The following is a 24,022-nucleotide window of genomic DNA, read 5'->3' on the forward strand; positions in this document are numbered from 1 at the left end:
CAGACCTCCACCCGCTGGAGGTAAAAGGACATTTATATAGGCAACTGAAATTGTTATTAAATGGGACAGGTGCATTTAGGCAGATTATAATTGGATAGGTAATTGATACCAGCATGTGCATACCCTGAAAGCTGGTAACCATTGCACAATTATCGCACATGTGAATACTGCATTACCATGTAAAAAATATTTAAAAAATGTATAAAAATATATATTAAAACATATACATATACATACATGTATACATGCTGACCAGGCTGAGACACAGACGAAAGGACGCATCTACAGGAAGCGGATCACCGAATGTCCTCATTGCAACCACTCAGCACAGCGGATAGGAAGACTCCAGACAGATCTTTGCTATGCCCATGTCACATTTACCAAATGTGAGTGCTTTTATACTTTTAACCTAATAAATACTCAGAGCATAATGCACTTAGAGGCGCCTTGTCTTTTTTCTGCGGGAGTGTCATGGCCTGGGGCTGCATGAGTGCTGCCGGCACTTGGGAGCTAGAGTTCATTGAGGGACATGAATGCCAACATGTACTGTGACATACTGAAGCAGAGCATGATCCCCTTACTATGGAGCCTGGGCTGCAGGGCAGTATTCCAACATGATAATGACCCCAAACACACCTCCAAGACGACTACTGCCTTGCTAAAGAAGCTAAGGGTAAAGGTGTTGGAATGGCCAAGCATGTCTCCAGACCTAAACCTTATTGAGCATCTGTGGGGCATCCTCAAACGGAAGGTGGAGGAGCTCAAGGTCTCCAACATCCGCCAGCTCCGTGATGTCATCATTGAGAAGTGAAAGAGGACTCCAGTGGCAACCTGTGAAGCTCTGGTGAACTCCATACCCAGTAGGGTTAAGGCAGTGCTGGAAAATAATGGTGGCTACACAAACTATTGACACTTTGAGCCCAATTTGGACATTTTCACGTAGAGGTGTACTCACTTTTGTTGCCAGCGGTTTAGACAATTATGGCTGTGTGTTGAATTATTTTGAGAGGACAGCAAATTTACACTGTTATACAAGCTGCGCACTCACTAATTTACATTGTAGCTATGTGTCATTTCTTCAGTGTTGTCATATGAAAAGATAGAATAAAATATTTACAAAAATGTGATGGGTGTACTCACTTTTGTGAGATACTGTACACATCTACTTACACAATGGAAATGGACTTTCAAATCACTTAAGGCTCATTCATGTTAAGGTTATTTGATTGCACCATGTTATTATCACTTGTTGATTTTGAATGAGCTGGCAGCACACCATAGAGCATACAAAAAAATCAATGACAGTTTCTAACGTGAAATAAAACATGCATTTTGACAACGCATGAGTGAGTGTACATGGGCCCTCATCTACTATTCATCTTTGATGCTGTCTAACCAATGAGGTCTCACAGAGTTTACTTTGCAGGGTTGTCTTGGCATTGTGAAGTATGAGGAAAGGCACGTTAGGGTCCTTTCACACAGCGGTCCGTTTGTCTTTTTTTCATCCCATTTTTTTGCAGATGAAAAACGGACATAATGCATGTCAATGGGATTGCGGATGTCAGTGGATGGTTATCCGCTGACATCCAATTTGCGTCCTTTCCAATCAGTTCCGTTTTTTGGAACAGAACAGAACCCTATTTTTCTTCCGTTTAAAAAAACGGAACGGACGCAAAATCGGATGTCAGCGGTATCATCCGCTGACATCCGTAATCCCATTGACATGCATTATCTCCGTTTATCATCCGCAAACGGACATACGGACCGGATGACACTTGTCCGTAAAAAAAAAAAAAAAAGTGCCGGAGCGGATCAAAAAACGTTCCGCTCTGTGTGAAAGGACCCTTACAGAAAAAGGGCTGCCAGTTCAGAAACATGTCTGACAGAGCTGATAGCAACCAAAAAGGCTACTTTTTCAAGAGAGATCCTCCAGGGGAGTATCCCAGAATGGTTCAAAGGGTTTTTTGTTTTTCAGGGCAGAAAAACCAAGTTGAGGTCGTCGCAAAGGGGATACGATTTACAACTTAACCACTTGCCGACCGCCTCACGACTATATACGGCGGTGGTCAGCCCCTCCTGGGCAAAGTGACGTACCGGTACGTCATTCGCCCACGAGCCTCTTGTGGGCGAGCGCGCACCGCCGGAGGCATGCTCCCGCCCCCGCTCGTTCCCTGACATCCCCGAGTGACCGGCGGCTCCGATGTTCGCCGGCCACTCGCGATCTCCCACTGGAGGGGGAGAAAGGCAGACGGCGGATGTAAACACAGCCGTCTGTCATTCTTCCTGATGTAACTGCAGAGACTATACGATCCTGCTATGTAGGATCGTATGTCTCTGTGGTTACATCACAAGTCACGCCCCGCCACAGTTAGAATCACGCTCCTAGGGACACATTTAGCCCACTGATCACCAATAAAGTTAACCCCTTCCCTGCCAGTGTCATTTCTACAGTAACAGTGCATATGTATAGCACTGATTACTGTAGTGTCACTGGTACTCCCAAGTGTCAAAAATGTCAGTCAAGGGTCCGATCTGTCCACTGCAATGTTGCAGTCCCACGGCAGCCGCTCCTGGGCGAATCGCTATACATGTACGGCGCTCGCTCTGGGGACTCTCGGGACTCATTAGCGGGGAAGCCGATGAGTGTGTCAGATGGCTCCGATTGCCGCCTGACACCCGCGATCATTCCCCGCTGAGAGAGAACGGTCGGCTGTCCCTGGGATGAGCACAGAGCCCATGTGATCCTGCTATTAAAATCACTCCCCTAGGGTCACATTTAACCCCTTGATCATCCACAGGGTTAACCTCTTCCCTGCCAATGGCATTATTTCAGTAACAGTGCATATTTTTAGCACTGATGACTGTAGTAATGTCACTGGTACCCCCAAAAGTGTCAAAAATGTCAGTTAGTGGTCTGATCTGCCCACCGCAATGTCGCAGTCCTGCAAAAAATCGCAGATCGCCGCCATTTCTAGTAAAAAAAAAAAAATGACATAAATCTTTCCCGTAGTTTGTAGATGTGATAACTTTTGTGCAAACCAATCAAAATACACTTAATGTGATTTTTTTTTTTTTTACCAAAAATATGTAGCAGAAAACAAATTGGCCTAAAATGTTTAAAAATTTAGATTTTTTTAATTTTTTTTGGAAATGTCATATAGCAGAATGTAAAAAAATATTGTTTTTTTTTTTTTTTTCGAAATTGTTGCTCTTTTTTTGTTTATAGTGCAAAAAATAAAAATTGCACAGGGGACGTAAATTTCGTTTGGCTACAGTGTCGCACGACCACGCAATTGTCCGTTACAGTAACGCAGTGCCGAATCGCAAAATAGGGCCTAGTCAGGAAGGGGGTAAAATCTTCCGGGCCTGAAGTGGTTAATAATGGATTCTGGTGTGCATACTACTAAGTCCAGTTAACTTTTCTAGAAGTGATTTGGTCTATGGGTTAATTTACGGTTTCCTCAAGCTGTGTGAATGTTTAATGGTTAAAAATTATGATTGTGTTTTATCAGCTTAAGCACATTTACGGCTGATTCCTGCAGAAAAATGGGATTTTTGACTTACCGAAAAATCAATTTCTCTGATGTTCAATGACGGACACAGCTCCTGATATTGAAAACCATTGGGTTATACTGCCCCCTATAGGAGTAGGACACTAGGCAGGAAATAATTCTGGCTACACCCATAGGCAGTCCCAAGGGGTATACTCCCTCTCCGCTAAAGTCACTCAGTTTTGATACAGCAGTGTCAGGAAAATTATAACTCCACAAAGGGGTGGGTGCTGTGTCCGTCAATAAACATCAGAGAAATGGATTTTACGGTAAGTCAAAAATCCCATTTTCTCATTCGTTCATTGACGTCCCAAAGCAATGTTAAACATGAGGGATGGGAACAATAACAAAAAACAATTGGCCATCCAGGCAACAAGGCTCAACCAAACAACTGGAGCCCACCTGCCACCTGAAAAAAAACAACACACCTTCAGAGAGGATCAGGTCCTCTTAAACAGCAGCCTGCAAAACCTTGCGGCCAAAAGAAGCATCTTTATCCACTTTATAAAAATTTTGAAATGTGTGCACCGACAACCAGGAGGCCACCTTGGAAACCTGCGTCACCAACGCCTGATGACGGAAAGCCCAGGACACCAACGCCTGATGACGGAAAGCCCAGGAGACAGTAAGCGCCCTCCTAGTAGAGTGCGCCTTGACAGGAAAAGGAGGCATTTGACCCCTGATGGAATAGGCCTGAACCACCGTCTATCTAATAAAGGGAGGCTTCTGTAGAGCTGAAAGCACCAAATTAAGATCCCAAGGCGGCAATGGAGCCCGCACTGGAGGAACCAAACGTCGGACACCCTGAAGAAAAATACGCACCAGGGATGGTACTCAAGGCCAATTTCTGTTTAACCCCCCCTGTAGCGGAGCTCCAATACCCAGCCTAGGTATCTCCGCTGTATAGTCCTTGAAGCTGAGGATGTACCAAAATATCCAAGGGAAAATCCCCCCAGTAACTGGACGACACACAGTTCTGGGAGTCAACTGATTTATTGAACACTCTCACACAATATATACAGCACAGGGAAGCATCCCCCTCCTGATCAGATTACCCCATAAGGTCAGGGGTTACCTGATTACATTATCATATGCAGATGAAATTGTATACAGAAATATAATTAACCTGAACTAATTATCTAGCCATCTGGACAGAAACAATTTGGGAGTTAATTAACAATGGGACAGACAGGCTTAACAGAATCCACATTACACCTCAATACACAGACAATAGGAAAGGACTGCCAGTGACAGACTGTCCGTCTCTGACATTGCAGAACATGGGATAGAGGCCCATGTGATTAGCTCTTTCATGGAACATGTTCAGAATCAAACGGGCCAGGAATAGTCCTCACATTTCTCGAGATACATGAATGACAAATATTACTGTCCCACTGGAAGCAATCCAAACCATATCTCAGTGTCCATTCCGCTATAGCCCCGTTAAAGGAAGGTCAAAATCCGAGCCACCGGGAAGGAGCGAGGAAGAACCCCAAGAGACTCACACCACACAATGTACATCTTCCATGTACGATCATAGATCTTCCTAGAGGTAGATTTCCTAGCTTTCAACAGTGTAGGAATCACAGACTCAGATAAACCCCTATCCTTCAGCACCTAGCGTTGAACAGCCAAACCGTCAAAGAGAGCGACTGTAAAGCAGGATGGAAGATCGGTCCTTGGGACAGCAGATCCTCCCTGAGAGGAAGCTGCCAAGGAATGCCAGGTACCAGCCGCACCAGATCAGCATACCAAGCCCGGCAAGGCCAGCTTGGAGCCACTAAGATAACCGGAATCCCTTCTGCCTCGATCCTGCGTAGAAGTCTTTGCAGAAGCTTGAGAGCAGGGAGGGCATAAATCACACGATACTGACCCCATGGGGCCACCATCGCGTCTGTGCTGTCCGCCAAAGGATCCCTTTACCGAGCTACAAACCTCTGCACCTTTCTGTTGAGCTGAGACACCAACAGATCCATCTCGGGGGTGCCCCACTGGAGACACAGCTGATGAAACATCTCTGGATGAAGGGACCACTCCCTGTGGTCCAACGCCTGCCGACTGAGGTAATCTGGCTGCCAATTTCTCACCCCAAGAATGTGTACGGTGGTAAGGGCTGGAATGAATCGTTCTGCCCACCTTAGCATGTCGGCTACCTCCAGAGCCACCAGGACACTTCTTGTGCTCCCTTGGTGATTGACATAAGCCACAGCTATGGCATTGTACCATTGAATGCAATGGTCCAGACACAATCAAATCGCTCTGAGTTTCAAGACTTCCAGCGCCCAGATCCCCCGAGAAGAATGCTTGCCGAGGATGCCTCTCCAGCCGGGCAGGCTGGAATCCGTAGTGACCACTGTCCAATACATGGGGGTAAAGGATTTTTCCAGGCCGAAGCACCGGAGAACGAAGCCACCATATCAGGGACTCCTTTGTGCCCCGACTCAGCCGGATCGGATTGTCCAGAGACTTCAGAGTCTTGTCCCATTTGGTCAGAATTTGAGAAGGAAGGCCCACGTCTATGATGAGGTTCCTTGCCCTTAGTAGCCTGCGGAACAAAAGTACTCTTCCCCCTGTGAGACCTTTAATTTCGTCCTCCAGGGTAGCTCCAAACAGACGATCTCCTTGAAAAGGAAAAGCAGTCCAGCACTTGAGGCAAAAAACACGCCGAAGGACCACTGCCAAAACAGAGGCAAGCCATCAGGGGAGCCGCTTCCAAAGAGGCATCACAGATAAACTGCAGCCCCTGGACCAGCTGGGCAAAGGCAGGGGGGAGCTACTCCCCCTCCAGGTCCTGGTGTAGGAGCTTAGCCCAGTCGGTCAGAGTTTGCGACACTAGGGCAATGGTGAATACCGGCGTGCACATAGTGTGGGCCACAGCCTCCGCCTTCCAGTCAGCCAGATCCTTAAAGGCCGGGGACTTTTCAACAGGAATCATGGTTGCCTTGATTAATCTGAAAACCGGAGGAACCACCAAATTCTTAAGAGGGGACTCCTCATATGGGGAAACGCCGAGTAAAGCGCCTAGGGACCCCACTGGGACGCTTTGGTCGTCTCCACTTTTTAGCGACAATTCTGTCAAAATAGGCAGGGAAAGGAAACACCTTTGCCGCTTCGGATGGCTTGTGAATGCCAAAAGGCACCTAATCCTCCATCGCAGCTTCAGTTGCATACTCCATCTTCAGGGTCTCACGCACAGATACAATCAGTGCATTGCCAGCATGGTGACCTGCCCTCACCTCAGGGGGTTTGACCAGACCACCCACATAGCCCTAGCATATGTGGGGGGTAGGATGAGGGAGAGATGAAAGGGGGGTACCTGTTGGAAAGGAGGGGAACCCAGGGGGTCCGACCGTCCCAAGGAGGGGCCCACGTCCACCCCAAAACCCTCCGGGGGGGGGGGGGGACAGCTACTCGCCATACCAGGAGGGCAACGTTCCAGACAGAACCCCTCGCCATTGAAATGGGGGGGGCTGTTGGCCAGAAGGAACGCTGAAACTCGGACCGAGTCGTATGCAACCTCGCAAGGCGTTTAACTCGCAGGCCAGCCTCTGTCCAGTGGGGCTATGTTGTGGCCATACACACAGTCTGCACACGTTCGCTGGCCAGACTGGGGTGACCACTGATCTAGATTATCCAGCCCGTCACCCAGTCCGGCAGTTGACTGTAGATCTCACAGAAAAAAAAACAGTAGAAAAAAAATTTCTATCTAAAAAGAAAAAAGTTGCCAAGACCAGAGATCCCAGCAGGGAACTAGGTCCTTACTCCTGACTAGGCAGAAAAAAACTGAGTACCTATACCAAAGAGAGCGAGTATACCCCATGGGACGGCCCATAGGCGTAGCCAGATTCTTTTTATGCCTAATGTCCTACTCCTGGAAGGGGCAGTATAACCCAATGGTTATGAAGAACAGGAGCTGTGTCCGTCAATGAACGAAAGAGAAATTGCAAATTGCTCCGGTAACAAAGTGGTTAAACAATGCATCTGAATAGGTGACTCTTCACATTTGTCCCATATATTTTTCACTTTTTTTTTTATAAATGGCCCCAATTCTGTCTACTACCGTGAACATCTGTTCCTTAAATAATAGTTACTGCAAACAATGGAGGTAAAGGTAATACGTGATCACATACCCCAAGATCTTTGAAGGTTTCAATGGCACAGACAGCCAAGGAGTGTTCTGTACATTCTGAAAGAGAAAACTAAGTAAGTACTTCAAACAAAAACTGCCTACAGTTTGCACACTATGAAATAATTTAAAGTCAAAACTCAGTTTTAGAACAATGGCATTGTTGTGCCATAGGAAGAAGATGAATCATATTTTGGGAAGATATTGAATGCCTTAACCAGAAAAAAGCATTAAAGTTAAGCTAAAGCTGTTTTATTTATTTTTTTCCTAGTTTTGGATAAAGTAAGGAAGGGTTACACTGCCGTCTGTGTCCTCACTGAAGAAATGTGTTCCCTTTATACTATTTGCCATTGTCAGGAGGACTAAAAGTGATTCAAAAAAGAAATTCCATGTCTTAGAGTAGAATACAGGACATAGGCCAGCCTCCCTTAACTCTCCTGCTTCCAAACTTTTGAGGACATGGCTACCTGGGGCTCCTCCCTTTTAACCTCACCCCACTCCATGAGTTCTCAGTTTTGTAGCAGGCAATGCAGAGTTACAAGCGTTTAGCGAGGGGGGTTGTGTCCTATACTGTACTCAAAAATATGAGTTGAAACTCATTTTGTTCATACAGTACAGGACACAGGCAATTTATTCATACGCCATGAGATGTCCGCAAGTAATGAATATATATGTGGAGGAATCAGCCTCACTATCTGATAGATCAGGGTGCGTGGCTACAAACCCTGCAGGGTGGGCTACGTCTGCGGCGGCAGAGTCAGATTCAGGATCTGACAAGACAGATGAGGCAGAGGGGGGCGGGGTATGCTTTTTGCTAGCCCGCCACCCAAAGGCCACATCCACCCAGGAAACAAAGGACTCCAGGACTGCCGTCAATGCATCGATAGATTGCATCAATAGATGACTGGGACCTAGAGGGACCTGCTGCCTCCGAGAGGGGGTCAGGTGGCGAAACATGCTCTTGAGACTCCATAAAGTAAAAGGGGAACCCACCACAAAAAATGTCTAGCACCACTATGGGACACCCTCCTTGCACCCACAACACCACTGGGGCACGAGCAGAGCACCCCACAACCAGCAGCAGAGAGAGGGAGGGACCCCCCGTGGTGGTGTAGTATCTTCTTCGGTGTATTTATCGTATTAATGGCTTCTTAAAGGTGCATGGATGCACCTATACATTTGAGCGCAAATACATTATTTTATGTGAATAAAAGCTTTTAAAGGATTTCAGCACTATTGCCAGTTTTTTTATATCTGCATATGACGTTGGATTGCGGGTTAAGTTGTACTGGCTGGATCGGTGTCGTTGGGGTGGAGCCATATCTATCCAGACGGACTTGTATGAGATCCCCTGCATTTATGCTCCATTGAATCCTTATTTGAGGTGAGTACCCACTCACAGGGGGGTGCACAGTTGTTGTCGAGCTGTGACACTCTGGTCACTCACTTTTGGGGAAGCACTAGCCACTCTCAGGTGGCCTGAGCACTTGTATAGAAGAGTTTTTTCTATCACTAAGCACAACTTGGACTTTCTTATTGGATTTTTATTTATACACTTTGCAACATTTTTGCACTTTTTATCATCATCATCATTACTTGGACTTTCTTATTGGACTGTTATTTATACACTTTGCTACATTTTGGCACTTTTTATCATCATTATTACTTGAGCACTTATTGGTTTTTCTACACGTTTATATAATTTTAACATTTGCACGTCGCATTATTTATTCATTTGAAGTGCTACTGATCATTATTATATACTTACGCATATACATTTTTTATCTTTGTTTACTGATCTCACTGGTTGTTAGGTAATTTTACTCATATTTGCGCAGCACTATTTATTTAGATTTTTCACACCGATATGAGAAGTGAAGTGCTTGCAGCATTTATCTGTTTTTTTTTTTTTTTAGGGAGGTTGCTCACTGGATTTTTTTGTTTTATCAAGTCTTTTTTTCTCCCTAGTGTCCTACTCCTGTAGGGGGCGATATGACCCTATGGTTCTGAATATGGAAAGCTGTGTCCGTAAATGAACGAAAGGGAAATCACCAATTAAACCCACAGGTTTTCAAATTCTTTTGTTTATAGGGTTTGTCATGCACATTCTATGTTTTGTAAGTTTTTGTAGGTCTCTATACCCAAAAGGGTCATGGTGAGAGGGAGGAGAGTCAACCTGTACAGTACTAAGGGTTTTGTGAACAGTGGCAATGAGCTTTTCAACATTAGCATGTTCTGTGAAGCCCCCTCTACAATATAGTGACAATGTGGATGAAAGAAATCTTCCAGTTACCTCCAACACTGCCTCAACATCCTCTTCATTTCCCACTGAGTCTGTAGGACCTGCATATCAGGGTCCCACTCCAGGTAAAAAATGGAAGCGGGAGAAGAGGTGGTCAATTTTTGAGCTCTGGATACATATGGCTGAATTAAGGACATAATCCTGTCCTAGGAATTGTGACATAAATGCAGAAACTTTTGCCTTTGTCAAGTAGGCCACTTGCTGCATACCTGAAATGGAGCTAGATTCTAATGCGGAGGTGCTAAAACGGTTTCTTGCTCTGATGCAAGGAACGTTTCATCACTCTGAGGCTGATGGTTTTTGCGGGCCTTCAGATGAGCGAATGTTCACCTGCTGTTTAGAGTTGGCTGGTTTCCATCATAGCTAAAGGTGAGGGTATTTTCCTGTGGGGTACTCACTGAGTAGAGTTTGGGAGACAGGATAAGTGCGTCCGGAAGGAGTACACAATACCACAGTTGGGACAGGTGTAACAAATCCTCATGGTGAAAGGGTGGGAGGAAACGTCTGAGTACCTTATAAGGGCTCTAGACAGAAATGTCCTTAAGGTGTGTGAGCAGCGGTGTGATGAAACACCTGATCATTAGCCCTGTATACACGGTAACCGTCAAATATATAGGGTGACTCTGTCTTAACCGGTTAATAACACTAGACTGTGGACAATAGGAAGGCTTCGTCTGTCATGCTGGACATTTCCCCGAAGGGTTCTTCAGGGACTGGGTTCAATACTGATGGACCACTGACCTTGAACTTTATGACACTCTGCAGCTAACTCAACACATTGCACCAAGTGACAAGGTGAGCACCTTATGCAGGATGCAGTGGCTGAAGCAATATTACACGCTGTCCCCACAGTGTGGGTTTCAGGTATAGCTCCAAGGTTTTACAAGGTTTCACCGATCCACATACACTGCTTCTGTGTTGTTCAGTGTTAGAAGACAGTGACTGTTGATTTAAAAGTTCAAAAACAAAGAAAAATAATATACCAGTGAAGCTGATTTTTCTGAGAATGAGAAGAGGTCCATCCCCTACAAAAACTAGCAAAAAACTGAGTGGAGTGAGGCAGGGTTATAGGGAAGGCATTCCAGGAGAAGTGTCCTCAAAAGAGTGTCCAATCACCTGAAGGTATGAGCCTATAATCCATGGTGTATGAATAAAAGTTCTGTTTCCTGTACTGTATGATTAAGATATATTATAAAAAAAAAAATGAGAACACGTTACTACTTGACCTTCATAAAGTATGCACATTACGATTTCTAAAAATACAGAAAGTGCTATCAATTGAAAAAGCAAAAACATATACAAAGGACTTTATTAATATATGTAATTGTGTAAGAAAAAATAGATCTCGTATTCGTTTGAGGGACACAAGAGATCCCCATGTTAGTGTACTGCAGAAGGGGTTAATGCTGTGTTATACCTGTGCCACATTCTCTTTCCTTCCATTCAGCATTGAGAGAGCACCTTCCGGTTACAGATCCTGCCTGCATGTGACCCGTGGATCTATCCTAGGTTGGTTTCTACTGCCTACCTACAGTGACCTGGTCCTCTCTGGCCACCTAAACTTCTGCTACCAGCAGTTGGGCTTGTGAGTTTTCAAGACCTAGCCTCGTGCACTGAACTGGATTGCCCCTTGTTTTTTGGTGTAACATGCTGGATCTGAGACACGTAGAGAACAATCCCACTGCCCTGGGTACTACTGGGTTATGATTCACTAACAGTTCCAATACTTATAGTGAACTTCTAGGATACTTATGTTGCCCTATGATTTTAATGTATAATTAGACTCCCTTCACTATAGGATACACTGCACAGGGTTTTAAGGCTTTATGTGTTGAGATGAACTGAACCACCAGGTATAAAAACACTGCACACACTATTCCTGCCTATCCCTGAAGAAGCCCAACGTGATTGGATGAAACATGAACGTTTCATCAACTCAGCGGCTGCTGAGGCCTGCCCACGCTCGATGGTTACAGTTTTAGCTCAAGTTCCCTTGACAAAGAAAGGCACTTGATGCCGAAGTCTGAGTCAGAGATCCCATCCACAGGAGCTGCACCCGAAAATGCTATCTTATGAGCATTGGCGTACTGTGTTGATCGGCACCTGCCAGTAAGCACATAAAGGAGGGAAGCAGGACCCATCGGGATAGGTGAGCTCACACTAGGATCTCCATACCACACATGGAGCTATTGCATTGCCTGCATAGGCATGTTTATGCTACTGTTTAGCCTGTTGTATTGCTAATGTGCTGCTACTGTGTGATGTGTATGGAATTGTTTGATGCCTGCAATCCCGTGCACTCCCTGCTACAAAGGAAGAGGTTCTTATTACTGCATTTATGCCTATCCTATTAGATTGAACTCTGCATACTTATGGGGCTGTGGGACAACTGGACTTTATCATTATGCACTTTCAGTGTTAATTGCCATTGGCTTTGCACTGTACTGAGAAACTTGCTCCCAGTTAGGATCCCAATACCCATGCAGAGGCCACTTGATATAGGAGCAAGGTGACTACACCAGTATCACCTTAAATAGGTGGTTATCCACCTGTACCAACAGCTGGCTATCACACCTTGCATGACACTGTCAGCAGCTGCTATGGTGAATAGACAATGTTGTCTTTTGAGTGGTAGAGGTATGAGGTTTTTTTATTTTTACTTTACTCTCTGTTATATAAACACACACACACACACATATACACACGCCAGAGAGTAAGCGGTGTTTGTATATATGCTGCCCGGTCCATTTTATGATTCCCTTTGGTGGGTTCTTTTAACCCTATGTTTTTTGGGCTTCCATCGTCACCCAGTCTTCCTTCCAGGTTCGCGGCATCCAGCCGTTTGAATGGTCGAGCTGCGATATCACTCCCACGCATGCCCATGGAAGCCCTTCAGCGCTCTGAAGGGACAGCCTACTCCGCATGCAGTCTTCTCAGAGTGCAGTACGCATGCATCGGTGAGGTCACCAGCTGCAGGAACAGTGAATATGTGAAGAATTATGTATATTTCTTCGGAGTCAGTCAGTCACTGTGCAGCCCCCTCCCCTGTGCTTACTATCTCTCCTGAACGTAGAGAAAGGTATTTTGTATCTTTTTCTCCTTGCAGGAGATAAATGTGTACAGTAAATAAAAAAAAAAAAAAATGCGTGTGTGTGTCTATATACAGTGCTTTGCAAAAGTATTCGGCCCCCTTGAACTTTGCGACCTTTTGCCACATTTCAGGCTTCAAACATAAAGATATAAAACCGTAATTTTTTGTGAAGAATCAACAAGTGGGACACAATCATGAAGTGGAACGAAATTTATTGGATATTTCAAACTTTGTTAACAAATAAAAAACAGAAAAATTGGGCGTGCAAAATTATTCAGCCCCTTTACTTTCAGTGCAGCAAACTCTCTCCAGAAGTTCAGTGAGGATCTCTGAATGATCCAATGTTGACCTAAATGACTAATGATGATAAATAGAATCCACCTGTGTGTAATCAAGTCTCCGTCTAAATGCACCTGCACTGTGATAGTCTCAGAGATCAGTTTAAAGCGCAGAGAGCATCATGAAGAACAAGGAAAACACCAGGCAGGTCCGAGATACTGTTGTGGAGAAGTTTAAAGCTGGATTTGGATACAAAAAGATTTCCCAAGCTTTAAACATCCCAAGGAGCACTGTGCAAGTGATAATATTGAAATGGAAGGAGTATCAGACCACTGCAAATCTACGAAGACCTGGCCGTCCCTCTAAACTTTCAGCTCATACAAGGAGAAGACTGATCAGAGATGCAGCCAAGAGGCCCATAATCACTCTGGATGAACTGCAGAGATCTACAGCTGAGGTGGGAATGGTTCACAAATAAACCTATCCAGGTGTTAGAATGGCCAAGTCAAAGTCCAGACCTGAAACCAATCGAGAATCTGTGGAAAGAACTGAAAACTGCTGTTCACAAGCGCTCTCCATCCAACCTCACTGAGCTCGAGTTGTTTTGCAAGGAGGAATGGGCAAAAATTTCAGTCTCTCGATGTGCAAAACTGATAGAGACATACCCCAAGCGACTTACAGCTGTAATCGCAGCAAAAGGTGGTGCTACAAAGTATTAACTTAAGGGGGCTGAATAATTTTGCACACCCAATTTTTCAGTTTTTTATTTGTTAAAATTTGAAATATACAATAAATTTTGTTCCACTTCATGATTTTGTCCCACTTGTTGATTCTTCACAAAAAAATTACAGTTTTAGATCTTTATGTTTGAAGCCTGAAATGTGGCAAAAGGTCACAAAGTTCAAGGGGGCAGAAAACTTTCGCAAGGCACTGTGTATATATATATATATATATATATATATATATATATATATATATATATATACATACCCCCTCAGATTTTTGTAAATATTTTATTGTATCTTTTCATGTGACAACACTGAAGAAATGACACGTTGCTACAGTGTAAAGTAGTGAGTGTACAGCTTGTATAACAGTGTAAATTTGCTGTCCCCCTCAAAATAACTCAACACAGCCATGTCTAACCCGCTGGCAACAAAAGTGAGTACACCCCTAAGTGACAATGTCCAAATTGGGCCCAATTAGCCATGTCCCTCCCCGGTGTTATGTGACTCATTAGTGTTACAAGGTCTCAGGTGTGAATGGGGAGCAGGTGTGTTAAATTTGGTGTTATCGCTCTCATTTTCTCATACTGGTCACTGGAAGTTCAACATGGCACCTCATGGCAAAGAACTCTCTGAGGATCAGAAAAAAAGAATTGTTGCTCTACATAAAGATGGCATAGGCTATAAGAAGATTGCCAAGACCCTGAAACTAAGCTGCAGCATGGTGGCCAAGACCATACAGTGGTTTAACGGGACAGGTTCCACTAAGAAGAGGCCTCGCCATGGTCGACCAAAGAAGTTGAGTGCATGTGCTCAGCATCATATCCAGAGGTTGTCTTTGGGAAATAGACGTATGAGTGCTCCCAGCATTGCTGCAGAGGTTAAAGGTGTGGGGGGTCAGCCTGTCAGTGCTCAGACCATAGACCGCACACTGCATTAAATTGGTCTGCATGGCTGTCGTCCCAGAAGGAAGCTTGCAAACAGTTTGCTGATAACAAGCAGACTCAGGACATGGATTTCTGGAACCACGCCCTGTGGTCTGATGAGACTAAGATAAGCGTATTTGGTTTAGATGGTGTCGAACGTGTGTTGTGGCAACCAGGTGAGGAGTACAAAGACAAATGTATCTTACCTACAGTCAAGCATGGTGGTGGGATAGTCATAGTCTGAGGCTGCATGAGTACTGCCAGCACTGGGGAGCTACAGTTCATTGAAGGAACCACGAATGCCAACATGTACTGTGACATACTGAAGCAGAGCATGATCCCCTCCCTTTGGAGACTGGGCCCCAGGGCAGTATTCCAGCATAACGACCCCAAACACACCTTCAATACAACCACTGCCTTGCTAAAGAAGCTGGAGGTAAAGGTGATGGACTGGCCAAGCATGTCTCCAGACCTAAACCCTATTGAGCATCTGTGGGGCATCCTCAAACGGAAGTTGGAGGAGCATTAGGTCTCTAACATCAACCAGCTCCGTGATGTTGTCATGGAGGAGTGGAAGAGGACTCCAGTGGCAACCTGTGAAGCTCTGGTGAACTCCATGGCCATGAGGGCTAAGGCAGTGCTGGAAAATAATGGTGGCCACACAAAATATTGACACTTTGGGCCCAATTTAGACATTTTGACTTATGGGTGTACAAACTTTTGTTGCCAGCGGTTTAGAGATTAATGACTGTGTGTTGAATTATTTTGAGGGGAAAGCAAAAGTACACAGTTATACAAGCTGTACACTCACTACTTTACATTGTAGCAAAGTGTAATTTCTTCAGTGTTGTCACATGAAAAGATATAATAAAATATTTACAAAAATGTGAGGGGTGTACTCACACACACACACACATTTAAAAATAAAGAATCTATGTCAGTGCCAGGGTTAGGGTTAAGGCCGGGGTCAAAGGTCAATATTTTGGGCAAGATTTTTTTTCAAGCATTTTTTAAATTCGGGTTTGTGTGTTTTATGGAGGATATAAAAACAAAAAAAAAAAAAACCAAAACGCGCACCATTGTTTCTGGGCCCTACTATGGGTAAAAATAACAACTAACATACACATATGTTGTATCGCTGCAGAATTTATTTTGGGTTGTTTTTTGGCGTTAAATTAGGGTAATAGAAAAAAAAAAAAAAAAAAAACAGCTAAATGTAAAAAAATAAATCCTTATTGTGGGCCACATTTCCTTTGATACAAAAAAAAAAAAAGCCCAATTTGTCCTGAAAAAAAAAAAACAAGTCTACATAAAGTAGTTGCAATGATATGTACAGAGTACAGATTTGTTTTACCCTCTGTCCCTAAGGGGGTTAAGAAATAAGACTCACTATTCAATGCTTATATATTTCTGAAAAAACATTTACACACCTAGCTATGTTGCTGATAGGAATATTGTTAGGTATAAATTAAAGAGAAATTAGATAAGTCGTCCATCTTAAAGCGGTAAATACATTAGTTGATAAACATACTGCACAAACTTACCATAGGATCCATCCTCTTCTGCTTTCAGCAGAAGGTACCGGTGAAGTTGATCCACATAGTCTGATTCGGATTCTGTATAAAACAAATAAACCTATTATTTCTTTTTCTCTTTTTAATTCAAATTTTATTTTTAAGATTTTATTTAACAATAAAACCCCCCACCCCCACTCCAATAACAGTAAAATACACAAAGAAAAAAAAAAACAAATCACATTACCTCACAAAGCAATAAGCGCATCAAAACAATAAATGACAGCTTCAATACATTTGATTCATTACCATCAAATTCTTCAAAAGTATTCAGAAATATATAAAAATATATATATTAATATGTCCCATTCACCTTTTTCATATTTTTTTAAAATTTCTGAGTAAGTGTATTTCTCAAACATTACATGTTTATCCATTTCCCAAATCCAGTCCGCAAGGGTAGAAGGATTAGGTGAAACCCTTTTATTTCTCATATTCTTACTGTTGTACTACCTGTGACCCAAATGCCTCTTTAACTAGGACATGGCAGACTGTGCCCTGTGCTTTTTAAGTTCAATGTGTCCTAAATGTTTCAGATGATAAAGACAGCAAATGCTCATATCAGATCATTCTCCTGCATGGCGTCTCTCCCACCTATCTGAAGATACTTATATCATACCAGTTCCATGTGTTTCATGATCCAGCAGGAAAAACGCTGCCCTCTCATATGTCCTCAACACTGGGCTCAAAAGATGACACAGGAAGACAAAGAAATCAGCATGATGGTCTGAGCGGCCCAACTAGTATAGAAGAAAAGTGATGAACAAAATTGTAAATAGTAATAACTTAAAAGGTCATACAGTTAACCTTTTCCTCGATGTGTGCTGCAAGAAAATGCCACAGGCGTCCAGGAACTTGTGTATGATTATGCTGCACTTGGGTAAGGATACAGGGAAGAGAACAGGAAAATGCTGCAATGAATTTCATCTCTATCAATAGACAACCATAAAACAAAGCCATGTTTACTGCAATTTCTACTTGTTCTGGTGACAGCATACTACTGCACTGCATTCTTGTATTTTGTAGCACATCTCTAAGAGTTCTCATTAAAATTCCATTTACCTGAAGCACAGTCATTAAGAACTTAAAAAAATTTGTACAGATTTTCCCATTCAGAAATTTACAGAAAAAGCCACAGGTACACAGTAGTGGTCAATATGTTATTTCGCAACAAAGATGACAAATCAGTGTAGATATTTCTGTACCGGTTTATTGGAAACCTGGAAAGATTTCTGTGGTGTAAAGCCCTGCCTGCTCCCTGGGCTAAACTTACTCCAGGGAAAACTTGCTCCTTCCCTGTGGACATAATGGCCAACAGACAACAGCTAGTTTTAGCTTAGTGTCAGTTATGGTGCACAATAAAACCATACCTCTCAATGGTGTATTAAAACCAAAGTAAGCCTCAGATTTCCCAACAGGCTCCTTGATGCTCTGCTGCAGCCCCAATTTGATCCTATGCAAATAGTGATTTTCTAAAAGTTTCTTTCCTCTGAGCCAACAGTAACTTAGGGGCACCTGTTCCAGACTATGGACATTAAAATGTTTGTTACCGCAACATTTCATATTCCTGATATGTGCCTGCTGTACCATGTACTTGTATGAGAAAGTATCTGGTTCTCTTTTCTTCATTCCTGCTAGTCCCCTTGCTTTCCAATTAAAAATTAACTAACCACACTAAGCAGCAGAACACATTGTGGTCAGTTTTCTAGCTATGCTGCTACTACTCCCCCTCCCCCCCTCCCAGCTCTTATGCAACGAGAACAGAGGAAAGGTGAGCACTAATAATAAAGGTAAAAAGGGTATTTAGAATTTCTTTTAGATGTATACAAAAATGTTTTGCCTTTCATTTTTTTAACTGATTGGGTTGTTTTACAAGGTGTTTGTCTACAATCACTTTAAACTATTTACATATTCCTAACAAGCAGTAAAAATGGGATTTTTCACTTACCGTAAAATCCATTTCTCTGATGTTCATTGACGGACTCAGCTCCTGATCTTCATAACCATTGGGTTATACTGCCCCCTACAGGAGTAGAACACTAGGCAAAAAAAAAAAAAACTTGCTACGCCTAAGGACAGTCCCAGGGGGTTTACACCCTCTCTCTGCTATAGGTACTTAGTTTCGTTACAAGCAGTGTCAGAGGGGTCTCCACAGAGGGGTGAGTGCTGTGTCCGTCCATGAACATCAAAGAAATGGATTTTACGGTAAGTCAAAAATCCCATTTTCTCTTTTGTTTATTGATGGACACAGCTCCTGATCTTCATAACCATTGGGACCATTCATAACCATTGGGACATCCCAAAGCAGTGTTAAACATGAGGGGTGGGAACAGCAAAAAATGTTCCCAAGGCTAAACAGTAGTCAATCAAAACAACTGGAGCCCACCTATAAAAAAACAAAAAAAAAACAATACACCCTCAAAGATGATCAGGTCCTCTAAACAGCAGCCTGCAAAACCTTGCGGCCAAAAGAAGCATCCGCACATCCACTTTATAAAACTTTGTGAAAGTGTGCACCAACGACCAGGTGGCCGCTTGCAAACCTGTGTCAATGACGCCTGATGACGGAAAGGCCCAGGAGGCACTAAGCGCCCAAATAAGAGTGCGCCTTAACAGGAAAAGGAGGAAGCTGCCTGACCCCTGATGGAATAGGCCTGAATCACCATCTGTCGGATTCATCTGGAAATGGTCGCAGAGGAAGCAGACAACCCTTTCCGATGCCCATCCGTGAGCATAAATAGTGAGTCTGACTTCCTAAAAGACTCTGTAGCTGCCGGACCAAATTGAGGTCCCAAGGCGGCAACGGAGACAGCACTGGAGGAACCAAATGTCGGACACCTTGAAGAAAGGTATGCACCAGGGAGTGTGTGGCCAAGGGTTGTTGGAAGAAGATCGCTAAAGCCGACACCTGGCCCTTGATGGTACAACTTCTGTTCAACCCCCCATTGAAGGAAGGTCAAGATCCGAGCCACCGAGAAGGAGCGAGGAAGAACCCCAAGAGACTCACACCAAGCAATGCACATCTTCCACGTATGATGGTAGATCTTTCTAGAAGTAGATTTCCTAGCTTTTAACAACATAGAAATCACCGACTCAGATAAACCTCTATCCTTCAGCACCTGGCGTTCAACAGCCAAGCTGTCAAAGACAGCAAATGTAAATCAGGACAGAGGACTGGTCCTTGGGACAGCAGAATAAACAAAAAGAAAGCAGCGCCAGATTAGTGAAGCATAAGGTTTATTAATAAAAAAAAAAACACATAGTGACTTACTCTTAGGTAAGTAAAGGCCGGTAGGGTAGGTCAATGGGATCATCCATCTTCTTGTCCTGGATACCGTTGCAGAAAGGAGGGGTGCAGGGTGCCGGTGGTGCGTGGAGGCTGTTGTCTGGCAGCCTGTCTGATGGTGATGTGGTGGTGGAGGACTCTCAATGGGGCTCCACTTCCTACTTCCTGTCAGCCTGACAACACTTCCTGTGAGGTGGAGGGAAGGATGGGCGTTGCTGCTAGCTTTCGGAGCATCCGTGCTCCTTCATTAGGCGGTGGGGGTGGCTTATCAGGGACAGGGAATATATACCCTGTTGATAAGTAGCTCATTAGAGCATAAGTCCGGAGAGGGTGGGTACCAAAAGAGGCGGGCCGAGGTGCTAGTGTGGCTTCAAACATAAACTCTGCATTAGGTTTAACAGGGAAAATCCCTGAAGGCATGACAGGAGCCATGATAAGTCCATATAACAAGCATATACATGAATACAACGGTGGGGAAACACAGAATATCATATAACAAGAGAGGGGAAAAAAAAAAAAAAGGAGAAAACACTTGAACTTATAAGGGTAATGTGCCAAGGTGCACCTGGGGCAGTGCATACCCTAGCAATGGGGTTATGAGTGTGAGGTGTATGGCAATAAGTGGGTGATGCCACCAGGGTGTATATAAAAAAAAATTAAAAAGGGATGTATGGTCACAAGTAGGTACAGGATATGATTTTGGGGGTTCACCCAGTATGGGTATATGATTGTGGAGTTTCACCACCTATGACCCCGAATGTGGTAGGGCAATTGGTAGGCGCACTTGCTTGCCATTACTTAGCCCATGGGGGGGTGACAATATTGCAGTACACCCAAAGGTGTGGGAATGGAGATCAAGAGGATGATAATGAACGGGTAAGATTAAAAATGAAAGATGTAAAAAAAGAAAAAAAAATCTAGAAATAACGATGGAGGTGAAACATGAGGCAGTGGACTGGGCCTCCGTTCAGCAGATTCTATGAATGATGACTTCTCTGTTGTGTACAAGCACACTGACGTGCATGCGTGTGGAAAGGTGTACGTCCGTGTGTATGTGCGTGCGCATATCTGTTACAGTGTAATATTAATTTCTAACCCCTCGTTTAAGCCTCCTGGTGCTAAAGTGTCCAAGGTGTATATCCAGTAGTTTTCCCTAACGCATAATCTTTCCCTGATAAGCCACCCCCACCGCCTAATGAAGGAGCATGGATGCTCTGAAAGCTAGCAACGACCATCTTTCCCTCCACCTCACAGTTAGTGATGTCGGGCTGACAGGAAGTAGGAAGTGGAGCCCCATTGAGAGTCCTCCACCACCACAGCACCATCAGACAGGCTGCCAGACAACAGCCTCCACGCACCACCGGCACCCTGCACCCCTCCTTTCTGCAACGGTATCCAGGACAAGAAGATGGATGATCCCATTGACCTACCCTACCGGCCTTTACTTACCTAAGAGTAAGTCACTATGTGTTTTTTTTATTAATAAACCTTATGCTTCACTAAGCTGGCGCTGCTTTCTTTTTGTTTATTCTCCTCAGAGCCTCTCCTTGCTCCAGCTGGCAGCCGCTTTCGTGGGCCCCCTCTCCCCTTCCACCTCATCGTTTTTTATATTTTTCTACCCATTTTTTACTTTTTATATTTTTACCTCTTTACCTCATGGTATGCCACCCACCATCAGAGAGCGCCATGTAATCATTGACTTTATCCTTGGGACAGCAGATCCTCCCTGAGAGGAAGTCTCCAAGGAATGTCGGCAACCAGCCGCAGCAGATCAGCGTACCAAGCCCGGTGAGGCCAGTCCAGAGCCACTAAGATGACTAGAATGCCTTCTGCCTGGATCCTGCGTAGAAGTCTTGGCAGAAGCTTGAGAGGAGGGAAGGTGTAAATCAGACAATACTGACCCTATGGGGCAACCTGCACTTCTGGGGTGTCTGCCAGAGGATCCCGTGAATGAGCCACAAACCTATGCACCTTTCTTTTGAGTCAAGACACCAACAGATCTACATCGGGGATGCCCCACCGGAGACACAGCTGATGAAACAACTCCGAATGAAGGGACCACTCCCCTTGGTCCAACTCCCGCCGACTGAAGTAATCCACCTGCCAGTTTTCCACCCTGGGAATGTGTATGGCGGAGACGGCTGGAACGAACTGTTCTGCCCACCTTAGATTGCCGGCTACCTCCAGAGCCGCCACGACACTTCCTGTGCACCTCTGGTGATTGACATAAGCCATGGCCGTGGCATTGTCCGATTGAATGCGCACTGGACATCCCTGAAGACAATCCGTCCAATTTTCTAGACACAGTCTGATCGCTCGGAGTTCCAATACATTGATCGGAAGTCAGGACTCTTCCAGTGTCCAGATCCCATGAGCAGAATGTTTGCCGAGGACGCCTTCTCTGCCGGACAGGCTGGCATCTGTGGTGATCACTGTCCAATATAAGGGGAAGCAGGATTTTCCCAGACAAAGCCCCATATGAGGGACTCCTTAGTTCCCCGGCTCAGCCGGATCGGACTTTCCAGAGAAAGTGGAATCTTCTCCCATTTGGCCAGAAACTCCCTTTGCAGGGACCTCATATGGAACTGTGCAAACTGAACCGCCTCAAAGGTAGACAACATCAGGCCCAGCACCCGCATGCAAGTCCGGAGGGGTGACCATCTGCTGGACAGCAGGAGAGGAATTGCAGCCTGCAATTTCTGGAGTTTTTCCAGGGGAAGGAGCACTCTGGCAAGGCCGACTCCAGAGTCAGACCCAGATAGTCCAGCTTTGTGGACGGAACCAGAGCAGACTTCTGAAAATCCAGAATCCAGCCAAACTCCCGCAGAGTTTGTATGGTGATCTCCAGGTTGTCCACCAGAGCAGTAGGAGACTCCGCTCGCAGAAGGAGGTTGTCCAAGTAGCCCAGTACCGCGATCCCCCGTTGGCGTAACAAAGCTAGCACCGGGGCTAACATTTTTGTGAAGACCCGAGGAGCAGAGGCGAAACCAAAGGGTAACGCTACAAACTGATAATGCTCCTCTCCCACAGCAAAGTGGAGAAAGCGCTGGTGACCGCCACGTATTGGAATGTGAAGGTGAGCATCCTTGATGTCAATAGAGGCAAGAAAATCCCCCTGATGCAGCGATGTCACCACCGTGTGAATGGACTCCATTCTGAACTTCTGCACCCGCACAAAGTAGTTGAGCGCCTTGAAGTCCAGAATTGGACGCACCTTGCCTTCCTTCCTGGGAACTGTAAACAGGTTTGAGTAAAAACCCTGAAAACTTTCCGAAGTCGAAACCGGGAAAACACCCCTTGAAACAACAGGTCTTGTACCGCCCCAAAACAAACCTGTAAGCAGACCGGGGACAGGCGCAAGTTAGAAGTAAAGAACATTGCCGGGGGACAAGAGCAAAACTCGATCTTGCAGCCGGACCAAATGACACCCGGGAAGTCCATGGGTCCAGAAACCAGCCAAGAGGACCCCACCCCACCCCGGATACGGTTGAGGGCGCACCTTCATGCAGAAGGAGCCTTGTCCCCGGGTCTGGAGTAGCCTGCTCTCGGCTTGCCAGACCAGGTTCATTTGGATCCTCCAGGAGGCCCTGAAAGGCTACGATCCCTTGTCAGTCGACCCTGAGGGATGAAAAAACTTCTTATGAGCCTAGAAGGAGGGCCCACATCTACAACGAGGTTCCTTGCCCTTAGTAGCCTGCAAAAGAAAGGTACTCTTCCCCCCGTGAGACCTTTAATGCTGTCATCCAGGGTAGCTCCAAACAGGCAATCACCTTGAAAGGAAAGATCGCTGAAGGCCTATTCATAAGTCTGGTATGCAGACCAGCATTTTAGCCAAAGGATATGCAGAAGGACCACTGCTGAAACAGAGAGCTGAGGCACTAGGGAAGCCGCATCCAAAGAGGCACCACAGATAAACTGCAGCCCCTGGACCAACTGGTCCACCAGCTCAACAAAGGCAGGGGGGAGCTGTTTTCCCTCAAGGTCACTGCATAAAGGCTTAGCCCACTCGGTCAGAGTTTGCAACACCAGGGCAATGGTGAATATCGGCCTCAGTACCGAACCAACCAGAGTGTACATATGGCAGGCCACATCCTCTGCCTTCCTGTCAGCCGGATCCTTAAAGGCCAGGGATTTAACTGGAATCATGGTTGCCTTGTTCAAT

General features: G+C 44.9%; 1 protein-coding gene across 1 annotated transcript in view; it reads right to left on the bottom strand.

Annotated features, from left to right (window-relative positions):
* Positions 1-24,022, bottom strand: part of GPAT2 (glycerol-3-phosphate acyltransferase 2, mitochondrial) — a gene marked incomplete at its 5' end in the record, with an annotated part of 339,381 nt that overhangs the window by 6,572 nt on the left and 308,787 nt on the right. Inside the window, 3 exons of the mRNA XM_082253675.1 lie at positions 7,682-7,737; positions 16,545-16,616; positions 17,194-17,314. Coding sequence (XP_082109801.1) covers positions 7,682-7,737; positions 16,545-16,616; positions 17,194-17,314 — 249 coding nt within the window. The remainder of the gene's footprint in view (positions 1-7,681; positions 7,738-16,544; positions 16,617-17,193; positions 17,315-24,022) is intronic.

This window comes from Pelophylax lessonae (assembly GCF_965119305.1).
Source record: "Pelophylax lessonae genome assembly, chromosome: 4".
Lineage (NCBI taxonomy): Eukaryota > Metazoa > Chordata > Amphibia > Anura > Ranidae > Pelophylax > Pelophylax lessonae.